Below are 18,577 nucleotides of genomic sequence, written 5' to 3'. Positions count from 1 at the left end.
GATACGCATCTACCAGGACCTGGGTGCGGAGCTGGCCAAGAGGTGTGTTGGATTCAACCGGGTGAAGGCGACCCTCTTCAACAAGAGGGTGAAATTTGGGATGCTACACCCAGCGAGGCTATGGGTCACCTAAAAGGAACGGCATCACTATTTTGAGACGCCGAACGAGGCGTGGTCATTCGTCAAACAAGAAAAGCTGGACTCGAATTAAAGGACAGTTAAGCTTTGGTGGAATGCAGCGGTGGGGCTGGGTAACACGGTATCGTTTCTAAATTAAGATTGTATACAATGTAAGGGCTGTGGTGGTGGCTGGAGGGTGCAGTTTTTTCGGCAAAGTTGAGATACGGAGCGGGGAGGGGGCCCTATACTTAGTGTGATTTTTCGGGAAGTTGGAGCCTTGGTCCAACAAGTGTCTCCTCACGGGGCAATGGTAGTGTCTTCTGTTTATTTTTTGTTTCGTATTACTATTTATTCACTGGGGCTGGAGAGGTAGTTTAATTGGTTTATTCATGTGGGGAGAGGGGTCCGGACAATGAGGCGACAGTCTGATCGGCACCAGCGGGAGCTGCCGGGGTCAGCATGGGTCAGCTGACTCTCGGGAGCGTAGTGGGGGGTGAGCAAGTGCTCAGCTGGTGCTTGGCGAGGGGTTTTGGGGCTGTTGGGGGTGGGGCGGGGGGGTGGGGGGGGGGAAGGGAGGAGGGGAGGGGGGGGATGCTGCTTTGCTGACAGAGGAGGTATCAATTTCGGGGTACCAATTGAGGGTCGGGGGCACCCTGTGGGGGCGCTCGAGGAAGCGAAGGGCGCGGGCTCGAGGTTGGCCAAAAAAGGGCGAAGGCTAGTTGGCGGGGGGGGGGCCTCCGTCCAGGCTGATCATGTGGAATGTAGGGGTTTGAATGGGCCGGTCAAAAGAGTATGCGTGTTCACGCATCTAAAGGGGTTAAAGGCAGACATAGCAATGCTTCAGGAGACACATTTAAAGCTCGCAGATCATACGAGATTGAGAAAGGGATGGGTGTGTGCCAGGTGTTCCATTCAGGGCTGGATTCGAAGACCAGGGGGGTAGCAATCCTGATCAGTAAGGGTGTGGCATTCGAGGCTGGGAGAATTGTGGCAGATAAGGGGGGCAGGTATATAATGGTGAGTGGAAAGTGGGCGGGGTGGTGTTTGTGAACGTCTACGCTCCGAATTGGGATGATGTGGAATTTATGAGACGCATGCCAGGCAAAATCCCGGACTTAGAGTCACACAACCTGATCATGAGGGGAGACTTTAACACAGTCATTGACCACGAGCTGGACCGGTCGAAGTTCAGGACAGGGAAGCGACTGGCAGTGGCTAAGGAACTGAAGAGTTTTATGGAGCAGATGGTGGGGGATGGATCCCTGGAGGTTCGCGCAGCCGAGAGCGAAGGAGTTCTCTTTTTTCTCCCACGTTCATAAGGTTTATTCCCGCATAAACTTCTTTATCTTAAGCAGGGCGTTAATCCCAACGGTGACGGGGACAGAATACTCAGCAATCACAGTCTTGGACCATGCCCTGCACTGGATGGACCTGCGGCTTAGTGAGGAGAGAGGGCAGCGCCCACTCTGGAAACTGGATTGGGGCTGCTGGCGGACGAAGAGGTTTGCGGACGGATTAGCAGGAACATCCAAGATTACTTGGAAACAAACAATACGGGTGAGGTAGCAGTGGCAACGGTCTGGAGAGTTGTCAGAGGGGAGCTCATCTCAATTCGACCCCATAGGGAAAAGAGAGAAAGAGCGGAGAGCGAGAGACTAGTGGAGGAGCTACTCCGAGTGGACAGGAGATATGCGGAGGCCCTCGAGGCGGGGCTACTGAGGGAGCGGCGGAGTCTGCAGGCGGAGTTTGAACTACTGACCACAGGGAAAGCGGTAGCACAGCTGAGGAAGTCAAGGGCGGCAGTCTATGAGTACGTGGAGAAAGCGAGTAGAATGCTGACACACCAACTGCGAAAGAGGGAGGCGGCCAGGGAAATCGGGGGAGTAAAGAATAAGGAGGGTAACATGGTCTTGGATCCAGGAGGGGTGAACGGAGTCTTTAAGGAGTTCTATAGTAGACTTCCGGTGACGCCCTTGAGGAAGCAGGTCGCAGGTCAGATCGCTCCCACCCGAGATGGGCAAACAAACCTGTTAAATGGACTTTTGCGGGACCTGGCGACCTGGTTAGGTTGAGGAGACGATAGGGAAGAGGCTTCCACCCCCGGGGTATGAGCAGCTGGACCAGAAGTGGTCGAGTGGAGCAGCAGGGCACGAAGCGGGAGCAGCAGGGACCCCAGGCCGGGCGGCGAAACATGGCGGACGGCAGGGACCAGGGAGTGGAGGCTCACTGGCCAAGGGAGCAGTAGATGGAGTTTTTTAAGAACTGCTTTCCCGAATTGAAGAGGACACGTTGCACCCGATGAGGGCGGTAATGGACCGAATGGTCGAGGCGCAGGCGGTCCAGAAGGCGGTCCAGAAGGCGCTCAGGGAGGTCGAGGGGAAGCTCTCCAGCCAGGCGGACACGGTGGCGGAGCTGGAGCACGAGGTGGAAGAGCTGAACGCCCGCCAGAGGAGGATGCAGGAGCAGCTTGAAGAGCTGGGGAACAGAGCCAGGAGGCAGAATTTGAGGATCATTGGCCTCCCCGAGGGCTGCGAGGGGTCGGATGTGGGTGCATATATGAAAGGTATGCTCGAGGCGCTGATGGGGCCGGAGGCCTTCCCCCGACCCCTGGAGTTGGATGGGGCGCATAGAGCCACCGCAAGGAAGCCCAGGACGGGCGACCGACTGGGGGCCTTGGTGGTCCGCTTTCACCGGCTTGCTGACAGGGATCGTGTGCTGCGATGGGCCAAGGCGGAGAGGAGCAGCAGATGGGAGAATTGCGAGGTGCGCATTTACCAGGACTTGGGAATGGAGCTGGCCAAGAGGCGTGCAGGATTCATCAAGGTGAAGGCAGCCCTCTACAAAAAGGAGGTGAGGTTTGGAATGCTGTATCATGCGAAGCTGTGGGTTACATTTGAGGAACTCCACTACTATTTTGAGACACAGGAGCAGGTTTGGACTTTTATCAAAGAAAAGAAGCTGGACTTGAACTAAAGGGCACTTAGTTTTTTCAGTGCTGTACAGTGGCGGCGGTCTGTTAACCTAACTTGCTCTGATTAGGAGTGATATTTTATTTATTTTTTTCTTGAAAGAAGAAGCTGGACTTGAACTAAGGGACTCTGGGCTCTCAGAGCTTTTGTGTGGCGACGGTTTGTTAGATTATCCTGTACTATAATGTTATATCCAAGATTGTTTTCAGCCGGGACAGGGAGCGGGGGATGGAGGGCGCACGGTGTGGGGTGTTTGTGGGAGATTGCATCAAGGGGGGGGGGGGGTAGCGAGAGGGGGCCTGCAAAGGGGGTCCAGCGCTTGGTACCTTTTGGCGGGAGATCGGTGCCCCGGAGAGGGGGATGGGCTAAGGGCTGGTCAGGGGACATGGAAGTGCACGGGGAGATACGATCAGGTCAATGGGTCCTTGGTGTGTGAGGGGAGGGCCCGAGTGCTTGGGTAGGAGACAGACAGGTGCCAAGGGCAGGGGTCAGCGTAGCTAGCGTAGGTCCGGGGGCACCAGGCAGAGTAGGAGGAGGGGTGGGCTAGGGCCAGGCGCGGGGCTGGCCTGGCAGGTCAGGCCTAGGGGGGTGGGGGAGGTTAGCGGGAAGCAGACGGGAAGGGGAGCAGAGGAAACTTAAGGGGCAAGGGGGGGGGGTGTTGAGGGATCCCCTGAGGCAGAGAGTCGCTGCGGACTCTCAGGGAGTGGTGCAGGAAACCGATGGGGGGGGGGGGGGGGGGGTGGTTAGGGCCACGTTAGTTTAGTTGAACACGTGGGGCATGGCAAACAGAGTTGATGGGGGAAATGTTTTGTTTACATGTTTATTCTTTCCCACTGTTTGTTTTCACTATGTTAAGGCCCTTTGCATCGGCCTTGTGATCTCTCTGGAAATGTTACAAATTTGTTTTAAATTAAAAAATTTTTTTTTAAAGAAGTTCTACAGTAAACATTAAACTATATGAGTCGGAGCCCCTGACGGGGGTGAAGGGATGAGGCAATTTTTGGACCAGTTGAGGTTTCCAAAGGTGGAAGAGGACCTGATGGAGGGGCTGGGGGCCCCGATTGAATTGGAGGAGATTGTCAAGGGTATAGAGGGCATGCCAATCGGGTAAAGCCCCGGGGCCGGATGGAAAGAAATTTTCTGAAATATTGAGACCACTCCTGTTGAGGACCTTCCATGAGGCTAGAGAGAAAGGAACCTTCCCCCCAACAATGTCACAGGCCTTGATCTCACTCATCATTAAACGAAGGAAGGATCCGGAACATTGGATTGGATTGAATTTGTTTATTGTCACGTGTACCGAGGTACAATGAAAAGTATTTTTCTGCGAGCAGCTCAACAGATCATTAAGTACATGAGAAGGAAAGGGAATAAAAGAAAATAAATAATAGGGCAACACAACATATACAATGTAACTACATAAGCACTGGCATCGGATGAAGCATACAGGGTGTAGTGTTAATGAAATCAGTCCATTAGAGGGTCATTTAGGAGTCTGGTGACAGTGGGGAAGAAGCTGTTTTTGAGTCTGTTCGTGCGTGTTCTCAGACTTCTGTATCTCCTGCCCGATGGAAGAAGTTGGAAGAGTGAGTAAGCCGGGTGGGAGGAATCTTTGATTATACTGCCCGCTTTCTCCAGGCAGCGGGAGGTGTAGATGGAGTCAATGGATGGGAGGCAGGTTCGTGTGATGGACTGGGCGGTGTTCACGACTCTCTGAAGTTTCTTGCGGTCCTGGGCCGAGCAGTTGCCATACCAGGCTGTGATGCAGCCCGATATGAGGGGCGACTTGATAGAGGTTTATAAGATGATCAGGGGAATAGATAGAGTAGACAGTCAGAGACTTTTTCCCCAGGTGGAACACACCATTACAAGGGGACATAAATTTAAGGTGAAAGGTGGAAGATATAGGAGGGATATCAGAGGTAGGTTCTTTACCCAGAGAGTAGTGGGGGCATGGAATGCACTGCCTGTGGAAGTAGTTGAGTCGGAAACATTAGGGACCTTCAAGCAGCTGTTGGATAGGTACATGGATTACGGGAAAATGATATAGTGTAGATTTATTTGTTCTTAAGGGCAGCACGGTAGCATTGTGGATAGCACAATTGCTTCACAGATCCATGGTCCCAGGTTCGATTCCGGCTTGGGTCATTGTCTGTGCGGAGTCTGCACGTCCTCCTCGTGTCTGCGTGGGTTTCCTCCGGGTGCTCCGGTTTCCTCCCACAGTCCAAAGATGTGCGGGTTAGGTGAATTGGCCAATGATAAATTGCCCTTAATGTCCAAATTGCCCTTGGTGTTGGGTGGAGGTGTTGAGTTTGGGTAGGGTGCTCTTTCCAAGAGCTGGTGCAGACTCAGGGGGCCGAATGGCCTCCTTCTGCACTGTAGATTCAATGATAATCTATGATTAATCTAGGACAAAGGTTCGGCACAACATCGTGGGCCGAAGGGCCTGTTCTGTGCTGTATTTTCTATGTTCTATGTTCTATGATAGGATGCTTTCTATGGTGCATCTGTAAAAGTTGGTAAGAGTCAATGTGGACATGCCGAATTTCCTTAGTTTCCTGAGGAAGTATAGGCGCAGTTGTGCTTTCTTGGTGGTAGCGTCGACGTGGGTAGACCAGGACAGATTTTTGGAGATGTGCGCCCCTAGGAATTTGAAACTGCTAACCATCTCCACCTCGGCACCGTTGATGCTGACAGGGGTGTGTACAGTACTTTGCTTCCTGAAGTCAATTACCAGCTCTTTAGTTTTGCTGGCATTGAGGGAGAGATTGTTGTCGCTTCACCACTCCACTAGGTTCTCTATCTCCCTCCTGTATTCGGACTCATCGTTATTCGAGATCCGGCCCACTATGGTCGTATCGTCAGCAAACTTGTAGATGGAGTTGGAACCAAGTTTTGCCACGCAGTCGTGTGTGTACAGGGAGTAGAGTAGGGGGCTAAGTATGCAGCCTTGCGGGGTGCCGGTGTTGAGGACTATTGTGGAGGAGGTGTTGTTGTTCATTCCTACTGATTGTGGTCTGTTGGTCAGAAAATCGAGGATCCAGTTGCAGAGTGGGGAGCCAAGTCCTAGGTTTCATTGCGGATCATACAGGCCGATTTAGCTTTTAAACGTGGATGCCAAATTGCTAGCTAAGATTCTGGCCACAAGAATTGAGGATTGCGTCCCAGGGGTGATAGAGGAATACCAGACTGGGTTTGTTAAAGGCAGACAACTCAATACCAATGTCCGGAGACATTTGAATATTATTATGATGCCCTCAGAGGGCGGGGAGGCGGAGGTGGTAACAGCGATGGACACAGAGAAAGTCTTTGACCGGGTGGAGTGGGAGTACCTGTGGGAAACGCTGGGGAGGTTCTGATTTGGTGAGGGCTTTATTGGCTGGGTGAAATTGCTGTACCAGGCGCCTGTAGCAAGTGTATGTAAAAACCGGCTGAGGTCGGGATACTTTGAGCTTCACCGGGGAGGTGTCCCCTCTCCTCGTTACTATTTGCCCTAGCTAGAACTGCTAGCTATGGCGCTGAGAGCCTTGAGGAACTGGCAAGGACTGGTTCAGTGGGGGGTGGAACATCGGGTCTCGCTATACGCGGATGATTTGCTCCTGTACATTTCGGACCCTGTGGAGGGGATGGGGGAGGTTCTACGGATCCTGAGGGATTTTGGTAGTTTTTCAGGGTACAAACTGAACATGGGAAAGAGCGAGTTGTTTGTGATCCAGGCCAAGGGGCAGGAGGAGAGACTGAAAGAGCTTCTGCTCAGGATGGTAGAGAAAAGTTTTTGTTACCTGGGTATACAGATGGCCAGGAAATGGGATGCCCTGCACAGGCTCAACCTGACCCGGTTGGTGGAGCAAATGGAAGGGGACTTTAAAAGGTGGGACATGCTCCCGCTGTCACTGGCAGGGAGGGTGCAGACCGTGAAAATGACTGTCCTCCCCAGATTTTTGTTTGTCTTTCAGTGCCTCCCCATCTTCATCCCCAAGGCATTTTTTAAGCGGATGAATAGGATCATTACAGGCTTTGTGTGGGCGAATAAGACCCCGCGAGTAAGGAGATCGATGTTGGAGCGCAGTCGGGGGGGGGGGGGTGGTGTTTGGGTTGGCGCTGCCAAACTTTTGCAACTACTACTGGGCGACCAATATAGAATAAGATCAGAAGACCCGGGAGTTCAGGGGGCGAAAGAGGCCGACGTCTTGGCCTTTGCCTCCCGAGTAGCCCAGAGACGGATTTTATTAATATGGAGGGACTCGTAGCCCCCGAGTGTAGAGACTTGGGTTAACGACATGGCTGGGTTTCTCAGCCTCGAGAAAATAAAGTTCGCCTTAAGAGGGTCTACGCTAGGGTTCTCTCGGAGGTGGCAGCCGTTCGTCGACTTCCTCGGGGAAAATTAAAATGTCAGCAACAGCAGCAATCCGTGGCGGGGGGAGGGTGGAGTGTTTCATTGGGATGGTGTGGGAAGACTGAGTTGCGGAGAATTTGCACTATGTTAATGTTCACTCTAGTTTGTTTTGTTATTATTGTTACTACTGTTTTATTATGAAAAATTCTGCAAAACCTTAATAAAAATCATTTTTTTTAAAAAAAGAAGCAAGGGCTGGCTCTGAACTGAGGACACTTGGACTCATGGTAGAACTTTTAAGTTTATTTTGTCTCTCTCTCGCTTTGAGAGATGCCTGCATTGTTGGGTCCGTTTTTCTCTCTCGTTTTTTCGACCTTTCGAGGTTGATGTATTTTGTTGCGATGTGTTTTTCTTGTTCTTTTTCGTGGTTTCCCTGAATGTTTCCTTTTTGGGCTTCTTGTTTGGTTGGATGTTTGGTAGGGGGAGAATAAAAAAGAAAATAATTTTAAAAGGTGTGGTTATGATGGGGGTTTCGGGGGAATTTTTTGCAATCTTCTTCGGTGTGTGTAGGGGAAGGGCTGAGAGTGCCTGGTACTTCTTATCTCTATCCGTTTGATTTAAATTGCACTATTGTTGGGGATGTCTTTGACTTGTATAGAGTGTGTGCTTAAGCAGGGCTGGTTTGGGGAAGTGGTATGGATGGGCCGGGGGGAGGGGAGCCAGGGAACAATAGATGAGAGACGTGCTGGCGCCGAAGCTGAGAGCCACCAGGCTAGCTGGGTGGGCTAGTGAACAGAAGCCAGGTGGGGGGGGACGGACTCATTTAGTTAGACTAGAGCAGGGGTTAGGTGGTAGGATGGTGTTACTGGGGGGGGGGGAGTTGATCTGCTGACGAGGATGGAAACTGGACATGGCAACAGTGGGGAGGTCATGGGTGGAGCCGGCCAGGAGGCGGGCCAGAGGAAGCGCGACACATGGCTGAAGGGCTGGCCAAGGACAGAGGATGGCTGATTGGCAAAGGGGGGTGGGGGGACGAAGTGCCCCCCAACCAGGCTGATCACCTGGAATGTTAGAGGGCTAAACGGGCCAGTGAAGAGGGCATGTGTGTTCGCGCATTTGCGGGTTCTGAAGGCGGACGTTGTCATGCTGCAAGAGACGCACCTGAAAGTGGCAGACCAGGTTAGGTTAAGGAAGGGCTGGGTTAGTCAGGTTTTTCATTCGGGGCTCGACACTAAGACTAGGGAAGTTGCGATCCTGATTAATAAAAGCGTTCAATTTGAGGCGGAGGGTACAGTTGCGGATGGGGGCGGCAGATTTGTTATGGTTGCGGGTAAGCTCGAAGGGGTGAGAGTAGTCTTGGTCAGCATGTATGCCCCTAATTGGGATGATGTGGATTTTATCAGGAGGTTGCGAGGGAAGATCCCTGACTTGGACTCACGCAAACTGATTATGGGTGGGGACTTTATCACAGTCCTGGACCCGAGCCTGGATCGGTCGTCTTCAAAAACGGGCAGGTTGCCAGCAATGGCAAAGGAACTGAGAGGGTTCATGGAGCAAATGGGGGGAGCTGATCCATGGAGATTTAGACGGCCGTCGGCGAGGGAGTTTTCATATTACTCCCATGTCCATAAGGTGTATTCCAGAATTGACTTCTTTGTCATGAATAGGGGCTTTCTGGCCGGGATGATGGGGGTAGAATATTCGGCAATTACCATATCGGACCATGCTCCGCACTGGGTGGACCTACGGATTTGGACGGATAGCTTTCAGCGCCCACAATGGAGGTTGGAAGTTGGATTACTTGCGGACGAGGCGGTGTGTAAGAGACTTAGGAAATGCATGCAGAATTACCTGCAGGTAAATGATACCGGAGAAGTCTCAGCAGCAGTGCTCTGGGAGGCACTGAAGGCATTGGTGAGAGGGGAGCTGATCTCAATCCGGGCTCATAGGGACAGGACAGATAGGGCAGAAACGGACCGACTGGTTCAGGAAATTTTATGGATGGACAGGAGCTACGCAGAGTCCCCGAGGCCAGAGTTACTCAGGAAACGACAGAGGCTGCAGGCCGAGTTTGGGGCGCTGACCACAGGCAAGGCTGTAGAGCAACTTAGAAAGGCAAAAGGAGCAATATATGAGCATGGAGAGAAGGCCAGCAGAATGCTCGCGCAACAACTAAGGAAGAGAGAAGCGGCTAGGGAGATAGGAAGGATAGCGGACGGGGAGGAAAATTTGGTGGGGGACCCGGCAGGACTGAACAAGGTGTTTAGGGACTTTCATAGTAAGCTGTACACTTCGGAACACCCCCGGGGACCGGCGGGGATGAAACGATTCCTGGACGGACTGACCTTCCCAAGAGTGGGTAGGGGGTTGGTAGACGGACTGGGGGCCCTGGTTAGGATCGAAGAGGTATTGGGGGGCCTGAAGGTCATGCAGTCGGGTAAAGCCCCGGGGCCGGATGGGTATCCGGTGGAGTTTTACAAAACGTTTGCCGAGATAGTGGGGCCGGTCCGGCTGGTCAGGGTTTTCAACGAGGCAAGAGACAGAGGGGTTCTACCCCCGACGATATCGCAGGCCACTATTTCGCTTATTCTGAAACGGGATAAAGACCCGGAGGCTTGTGGGTCTTACAGGCCGATCTCCTTGATCAACGTAGACGCTAAGTTACTGGCCAAGATCTTGGCAACTAGAATTGAGGACTGTGTACCGGACGTAATTGCGGAGGACCAAACTGGGTTCGTAAAGGGTAGGCAACTGGCTGCCAATCTAAGAAGGCTGCTTAATGTGATCATGATGCCCCCGGAGAGCAGGGAGGCAGAGATAGTGGTAGCTATGGATGCGGAAAAGGCTTTTGACCGGGTCGAGTGGGACTCTCTGTGGGAGATGCTGGGAAGGTTTGGGTTCGGGAGGGGTTCATTGACTGGGTTAGGCTGTTATACCAGGCCCCAGAGACTGGTGTAAGGACGAACAGGACGACATCAGATTACTTCAGACTGTACCGTGGGACAAGACAGGGTTGCCCTCTCTTCCCTCTGCTGTTCGCGCTGGCCATAGAGTAGCTGGCAATTGTTCTGAGAGCTTCAAGGGACTGGGAAGGGCTGGTCCGGAGGGGAGTGAAACATAAAGTCTCGTTATACGCGGATGATCTGCTGTTATAGGTGTCAGACCCAACGGCGGGGATGGACGGTATCATGGAAATCCTGAGGGAATTTGGCCGGTTTTCAGGATATAAATTGATCATGGCTAAGAGCGAGATGTTCGTAATTCAGGCGAGGGGGCAGGAGAGTAGGCTGAAGGGGTTGCCGTTCAGGCTGGTAGGAGAAAGCTTTAGATACTTGGGGATACAGCTGGCAAGGGACTGGGGCAGGTTGCATAAGCTCAACCTGTCCCGAGTGGTGGAACGAGTGAGGGAGGAGGTTCGGCGTTGGGATGAGCTCCTGCTGTCACTAGCGGGGAGGGTGCAGACTCTGAAGATGACAATTCTCCTGAGATTCTTGTTCATATTTCAGTGTCTCCCCATTTTCATCCCGAGGAGCTTCTTGAAGAAGCTGAATAAAATTATCCTGGGATTTGTCTGAGCGGGTGAGGAAGGTGATGCTCGAAAGGAACAGAGGGAGGGGGGGCTGGCGTTGCCGAACTTTAGCAACTACTACTGGGCGGCCAACATAGCGATGATAAGGAAATGGATGGTGGGCACGGGGTCGGTTTGGGAGCGGGTGGAGGCTGCTTCGTGCAGGGGCACCAGTTTGGCAACCCCGATTGCGGCGCCCCTGCCGCTCCCGCCGACGCGGTACTCCACCAACCCTATAGTGGTGGCGGCTCTGCGGATCTGGGGCCAGTGGAGGAGGCATATAGGGGAAGTGAGAGCATCGGTGTGGACCCCAATCTGCCGCAATCACCGATTTGCCCCGGGGAAAATGGACGGTAGGTATCGACTGTGGCGGAGGGTGGGGATTGCGAGGGTGGGTGATCTGTTCCTGGAAGGGAGCTTCCCGAGCATGAGGGCGTTGGAGGAGACGTTTGGGCTGGCGGGAAGGAGTGACTTTAGATACTTACAGGTGCGGGATTTTGTGCGCAGACTGATGGCGTCCTTCCCACGTCTCCCGCCAAAGGGGAGGCAGGACAGGGTAGTTTCTAGGGGAGAGGTATGTGAGGGTAGAGTCTCAGATATTTACAAAGAGCTAATGGGAGCAGAGGATGGACAGACTGAGGACCTGAAGCTTAAGTGTGAGGAGGAGCTCCGGGGGGGGGGGGGGGGGGGGGGGGGGGGGGGGATGGAGGACAGTATTTGGGCAGAAGCTCTGGGTAGAGTAAACACGACCGCAACATGCGCCAGGCTCAGTCTGATCCAGTTTAAGGTCGTGCACTGGGCCCACATGACGGTGGCCCGGATGAGTAAATTCTTCAGGCTGGAGGACAAGTGTGCCAGATGCGCAGGTGGCCCGGCTAATCACGTGCACATGTTCTGGTCGTGCCCTAGACTCAGGGGGTAGTGGCATGGATTCGCGGACATTATGTCCCGTGTCTTGAAAACTGGGTGGTAATGAGTCCTGAGGTGGCAATCTTTAGGGTGTCGGAGGACCCGGGAGTCCAGGAGGAGATGGAGGCCGACGTCTTGGCCTTTGCTTCCCTGGTAGCCCGGCGACGAATACTGTTGGCATGGAGGGACTCAAAGCCCCCGAAGACCGAAGCATGGCCATCGGACATGGCGAGCTTTCTCGGTCTAGAAAAGGTTACGTTCGCCTTGTGAGGTTCACTATCGGGGTTCGCCCGGAGGGGGCAGCCATTCATTGACTTCTTTGCGGAGAATTAATCGTCAGCAAAGGGGGAGGGGGGGTTAGGGTAGTGTAGAGTAGGGGGTGGTTTAGGCAGGTCCTTGCGAGAACGGAGTTGTGGTTTGTACTATGTGTTACTTGCTTTTCCTTTTGTACAGTACTATACAATGTCATTGTTTTATATACCAAAAATACCTCAATATAAAAATACCAAATACAAAAATACCCCAAAAAATGATATAATTGGTCTGCACAGATAGCATCCCACAGCTATTCCAGCCCCTAAGGAATCACGTTAAGTCCTGTATTACAGGAACACATATTCTCTCTCAGCGTACCACTGAGTCATGATGCCTTGTGCACCATGTTATAAACACTCCCTGTCCACGTGGAGTCATTTACTCTCCTGGGATAAATTAGTCTAAAACCCAGGCCAATTAAAGAAAATAATCTGAAAGATTCCTGTCCAATCCCTTTCCACTCCAGCAGAACTCGCCTCCGGGCTATTAACGAGGCAAAGGCGAGGACGTCCACCTTCACCCCCACCTGCAGCACCGATACAGCAAAACTAGCCACCAATGCGCAAGGCTCCAGCTGAATGCCCTGAACACCCGATATAGGTTGAAAAAGGAGACAAGGTTAGGGCAAGACCAAAACATGTGTGTATGATTTGCCAGTCCCCTAGCATAATGTTTGCACCTATCCTCCACCCTTGAAAAGAAACCACACACACGCCCTGGTCAAGTGCGCACTATGCACCACCTTGAACTGGGTCAAGCTGAGCCTAGTACAAGAGGAGATGGAGTTGACCCTCATGTGGAAGTTTGTATTAGGGGTATTACGATAACTAGGTTGAGGCTGTAAGACCATTGGTGTGGGAGGTACCTGAGACGTGAAGATCAATGGTGAAGCCTGTCTGATGGTTCCGCCCAGTAAGGCGGAGTATAAGAAGCTGTGTCTCCCTAGCAGCCGCATTCTGTACCTGCGCTGCTGGGGGAGACATGTAGTCCAATAAAGCCTTCAATTGTCATCCAATCTCGCTTCTGGAGTAATTGATCGAGCATCAATTTATTGGACTAGATTTTAAAGAATGGAGCTCCGAATCAAGCCGGAGTGTCTGCAACTCAGCCCCCACGCGGCAAACTCAGCGGCAACCTTCAAACACTGGCTGGTGCGCTTCAAAGGGTGCCTCAGGACGGCCACGACTGCACCCACGGAGGACCAGAAACTGCAAGTTCTCCACTCGAGGGTGAGCCCAGAGATCTACACCCTCATCGAGGATGCGGACGATTTCGAGGCCGCAATGGCCCTGTTGAAAGGGCACTACATTCGTCCAGTAAACCAGGTTTACGCCCGACATCTGCTAGCGACAAGGTGACAAATCCCAGGGGAAATCGCTGGATGAATTCTATCGTGCGCTTCTGGTGCTGGGTAGGAACTGTGACTGCCCGCAAGTTTCAGCCAGCGACCACACAGAACTTTTAATCCGGGACGCATTCGTTGCTGGCATGCTGTCCTCCCAAATCCGTCAGCGGCTGCTGGAGAAGGAGACACTAGGCCTCAAGGAGGCACGGGCCCTTGCTCGCTCCCTGGATGTGGCCTCCCGAAACGCCCGCGTACGTCCCCAACCACGCGGCAGCCCCTTGGGCAGCGTGGAACCCACCCGCGGCCGACCCAGGTGCATCCCCCATTAAGCATGTGCCGTGCGGCTACCAGGCAACCCCAGGGGGCCCCGCTGTTATTTTTGCGGGCAAGCCAAGTACCCCCGGCAGCGCTGCCCGGCCCGCTCCTCCACCTGGTAAGGTTGTGGCAAAAGGGGCCATTTTGTGGCAGTACGCCAGGCTCGGTCGGTCACAGCTGTCTCCGGGGGCGAACCGAGGCCGCCACCACAACTCTCTCCACGGGCCATGTGCGGGCCGCGAGCGCTGCCATCTTCCTTTTCCCCAGCCATGTGCGGGCCCCGAGCCCCGCCATCTTGTTCCCCAGGGACCATGTGCGATGCGTGGGCGACGCCATCTTGCCCACCCCCAGCCATGTGCGACCCGTGGGCGCCGCCATCTTGGCTGAAGTCTCAGGACCCCGATTCGGATGACCACACACCGCCCGAGGAAAATCTCCAACTTATACCACGACTCGCCTCGGTGACCCTGGACCAGTCTCGGCCCCGAACACTCTCGACCGCGATGATGACCGTAATCATCAACGGACGCAAAACATCCTGCCTGATCGACTCCGGGAGCACAGAGAGCTTCATAAACCCCAACACGGTAAGGCGCTGTTCTCTTCCCACACACCCAGTTAACCAAAAAATCTCCCTGGCCTCCGGGTCTCACTCTGTAGAGGTCAAGGGGTTCTGTGTAGCGAACCTCACGGTCCTGGGAAGAGAATTAAAAATTTTCCGACTTTACGTCCTCCCTCACCTCTGCGCTGCCACGCTCCTGGGATTGGACTTCCAATGCAACCTCCAGAGCTTAACTTTTAAATTCGGCGGCCCTATACCCCCCCCCCCCCCCCTCACTGTCTGCAGCCTCGCGACCCTCAAGGTCGACCCGCCTTCCCTTATTGCGAACCTCACCCCGGATTGCAAACCCGTCGCCACCAGGAGCAGACGGTACAGTGCCCAGGACCGGACCTTCATTAGGTCGGAAGTCCAGCGGCTACTGAAGGAAGGTGTTATCGAGGCTAGCAACAGCTCCCAGAGAGCTCAAGTAGTGGTTGTAAAGCCGGGGAGAAGTACAGGATGATTATCGAATATAGTCAGACCATCAACAGATATACGCAGCTCGACGCGTACCCTCTCCCCCCCATATCTGATTTGGTCAATCAGATTGCACAATACAAGGTCTTTTCCACAGTGGACCTCAAATCCGCCTACCAACAGCTCCCCATCCGCCCGGACGACTGCAAGTACGCTGCATTCGAAGCAGATGGGCGGCTCTACCACTTCCTAAGGGTTCCCTTCGGTGTCACAAATGGAGTCTCGGTCTTCCAACGGGAGATAGACCGAATGGTTGACCGGTACGGTTTGCGGGCCACGTTTCCGGACCTCGACAATGTCACCATCTGCGGCCACCACCATCAAGACCACGACACCAACCTCCACAAATTACTCCAAACCGTAAAAACCCTTAACTTGACCTACAACAAGGACAAATGCGTGTTCAGCACCGACCGTCTAGCCATCCTCGGCTACGTAGTGCATGATCGAGTCATAGGCCCAGATCCCGAATGCATGCGCCCCCTCATGGAGTTTCCCCTCGCCCACTGCTCCAAGGCGCTGAAACGCTGCCTGGGATTTTTTTCATATTACGCCCAGTGGGTCCCCAATTATGCGGACAAGGCCCGCCCACTAATCCAATCCTCAGTTTTCCCCCTGTCGGCAGAGGCCCGTCAGGCCTTCAGCCACATAAAGGCGGACATCGCAAAGGCCACGATGTACGCAATCGATGAATCCCTTCCCTTCCAAGTCGAGAGCGACGCGTCCGCGTAGCTCTGGCGGCCACCCTCAACCAAGCGGGCAGGCCTGTGGCCTTCTTCTCACGCACCCTCCATGCTTCAGAAATCCGTCATTCCTCCGTTGATAAGGAGGCACAGGCCATGGTAGAAGCTGTGCGGCACTGGAGGCATTACCTGGCCGGCAGGAGATTCACGCTCCTCACTGACCAACGCTCGGTAGCTTTCCTGTTAGATAATGCACAGCAGGGCAAGATAAAGAACGATAAAATCTTGCAGTGGAGAATCGAGCTCTCCACCTTTAATTAAGAGATCTTGTATCGCCCTGGTAAACTCAACGAGTTTGGGATAAGTAATGAGTGGATTTCAAAGGGCCCCTCCCCTCCACCGACCGTAACACGTACATTCTCAGTGTGGTCGATGAGTACTCCAGATTCCCCTTCGCCATCCCATGCCCCGATATGACGTCTGCCACCATCATCAAGGCCCTCAGCACCATCTTCGCTCTGTTCGGTTTCCCCGCCTACATCCACAGTGACAGGGGATCCTCATTCATGAGCGATGAGCTGCGTCAGTTCCTGCGCAGCAGGGGTATAGCCTCCAGCAGGATGACCAGCTACAACCCCCGGGGAAACGGGCAAGTAGAACGGGAGAATGGGACGGTTTGGAGGGCCGTCCAGCTGGCCCTACGGTCCAGGAACCTCCCAGCCTCTCGCTCGCAGGAGGTCCTCCCTGACGCTCTACACTCCATCCGGTCACTATTGTGCACCGCCACTAATAACACACCCCATGAACATGTTTTTACCTTCCCCAGGAAGTCCACATCCGGGGTGTCGCTCCCAACTTGGCTCGCTGCTCCAGGACCGGTCCTTCTCCGTAGGCACGTCCGACTCCACAAGGCGGACCCCTTGATGGACAGGGTTCACCTGCACCACGCCAATCCTCAATATGCCTACGTTGAGTTCCCCAACGGCCGCCAAAGATACTGTCTCACTCAGGGACCTGGCACCGTCAGGTTCCACCCCCATCTCCCACTGCGCCACCAATATTGACCCCACCAGAGCACCCCCACCTCCCTTTTTCCGCACAAGAGGACGAAGAGGACTTCTGCACGCTTCCGGAGTTCCCCGATGACTGGCCAGCATCAGCACCGCCACCACCGCCATCGGTGCCACCTCCACCACCGCCAGCACCGACTTTGCCGCCACCGTTACGCCGCTCCCAACGAAGCACCAAAGCACCTGACCGGCTGAACCTTTGACGGACTCCGGACTGTCAACATGGACTTTTCTTTCCCTACCACTGCACATAATTGCACTAATTGTATATAGTTTCACGGCACCCCCGCCGGACTCATTTTTAACAGGGGGTGAATGTGGTGAACCACTGTAATAGGAGATGTAAGGTAGGACCTGCACTACAGGTTCGCCGGTAGCTCCTGCCGGCTGGCTCTGCCCACGGAGAGCTGTATAAATATGCATGACCTCCAGTGCCCTGCCATTTCGCCAGCTGCAGCAGGAGGCCACGCATCTGACTGAAATAATGCCACAGTTGTACCCAACTTTAGTCTTTGTGCAATTGATCATGCATCAACCTGAAAAATATTGCGGTAAATTGAGAGCCAAGGTCATGAGAGTAGGAGTTTGAAAGTATAGCTGTAAGTTACTTTGGGGAAGAGCTTTTCCAAAGGTTCATGGGTGCTATTTGTTATTTGGCATCTCCCCCAAATAGATATAATTATTAATTTATGTGCTATCTTTGACAAAATTGTCGACAAGACTGAGGCAGCAACACAGCCAAGCTGATCCTGCCATCACTGACATCCAAATGCATGCATTTACAACAGCTAGATAGTGATCAAGAGTGGGGGCATTGGTTAATTTCTCACTCCTTAATCCAAGGACATTGAAACCATCTGCAGTATTTCTACAGCAGCCCTGTTGAACTAAGCACAGATTACGATCAAAACTGGGATCTCCATTGGCTGTTGGGTCAAAAAAACCTGTAGAGTTATTGGGGATCACCATAAACTTCAAAATACATCAGAGGATAAACATGATGGAACTGTTTAGAATATATCAATATAGTTCTCTAGGTAGTCCACACCGACCATATGCATCCCAGTGTACCAAAAGACAAGAGACATTGTAGTCCTGCAAAGGCACTGCAAAGAAGAGCCACATGGCTGAACCATAAGATTAGAGGGCTAAGTTATGAGGAAGGATTATTGAAACTTGGGCTATTCAGTCTTGAAAGGTGATTAAGGAAACCTCACGGTACCTACAAGTCAAAAATAAATAAAATAGGGAAGGTAAGGTAAATATGGAGTCATATTTCAAGGAAAACTTTAAAAATAAGACAAGGAGCTACAAGTTTAAACTAAAGGAAGGTTTGCCTAGAAGTAGTCTGAGAAAGCATATTTTCACACAGTGTAATGGAATTGATTTCCAGGTGGGGTAGTGGGAGCAGAAGTCCTGGGGTCATTTAAGATAGTGTCTGATTCTGTGACAGAGCCGTAGATTGATTTTGGCCAGAGTATTGACTTTCTTCAGCAGTGCTTATTTATGGGTTTCATAATCACTATAATTTCCTAAATTCAAAAAAAAATGAAGTAATACTCGCACTAAACTATTAATAAAGTTCACTTTGCTCACCTGCCACTCCTACTTGATGTGTGGCATATGCAGGAAGCCTACTTTCCCCTTTAGTTAGCCACAGTGCCAGTGTTGAATGATCCTTTTCCGCATGATGAAAGGTAAAACCTTGAGCAGCTGCAGCAGCTATAAATCTGCTCTGGAGGATAGGAACATGTAGCCAGATGGCCACCATGCCTTCTGCTTTCCAGTACTTGATAGCATCTGTAAATTAAATAGAACGTGTTATATTCTATTTAATGACATGCATTAAAGACACTTTTTCATTGTACT

At 52.7% G+C, this 18,577-nt stretch overlaps 1 protein-coding gene across 2 annotated transcripts in view; it reads right to left on the bottom strand.

Moving 5' to 3' along the window:
• Positions 1-18,577, bottom strand: part of nudt6 (nudix (nucleoside diphosphate linked moiety X)-type motif 6) — a 182,765-nt gene that overhangs the window by 139,603 nt on the left and 24,585 nt on the right. For both annotated transcript variants that reach the window (XM_072495698.1, XM_072495699.1), the window contains exon 2: positions 18,305-18,508. In XM_072495698.1, coding sequence (XP_072351799.1) covers positions 18,305-18,508 — 204 coding nt within the window. The remainder of the gene's footprint in view (positions 1-18,304; positions 18,509-18,577) is intronic.

Source organism: Scyliorhinus torazame, chromosome 3, assembly GCF_047496885.1.
Source record: "Scyliorhinus torazame isolate Kashiwa2021f chromosome 3, sScyTor2.1, whole genome shotgun sequence".
In the NCBI taxonomy this organism is placed as follows: Eukaryota; Metazoa; Chordata; class Chondrichthyes; order Carcharhiniformes; family Scyliorhinidae; genus Scyliorhinus; species Scyliorhinus torazame.
The sequence above is the reverse complement of the archived record's forward strand: the minus strand, read 5'-3'. Positions and strand labels throughout refer to the sequence as shown.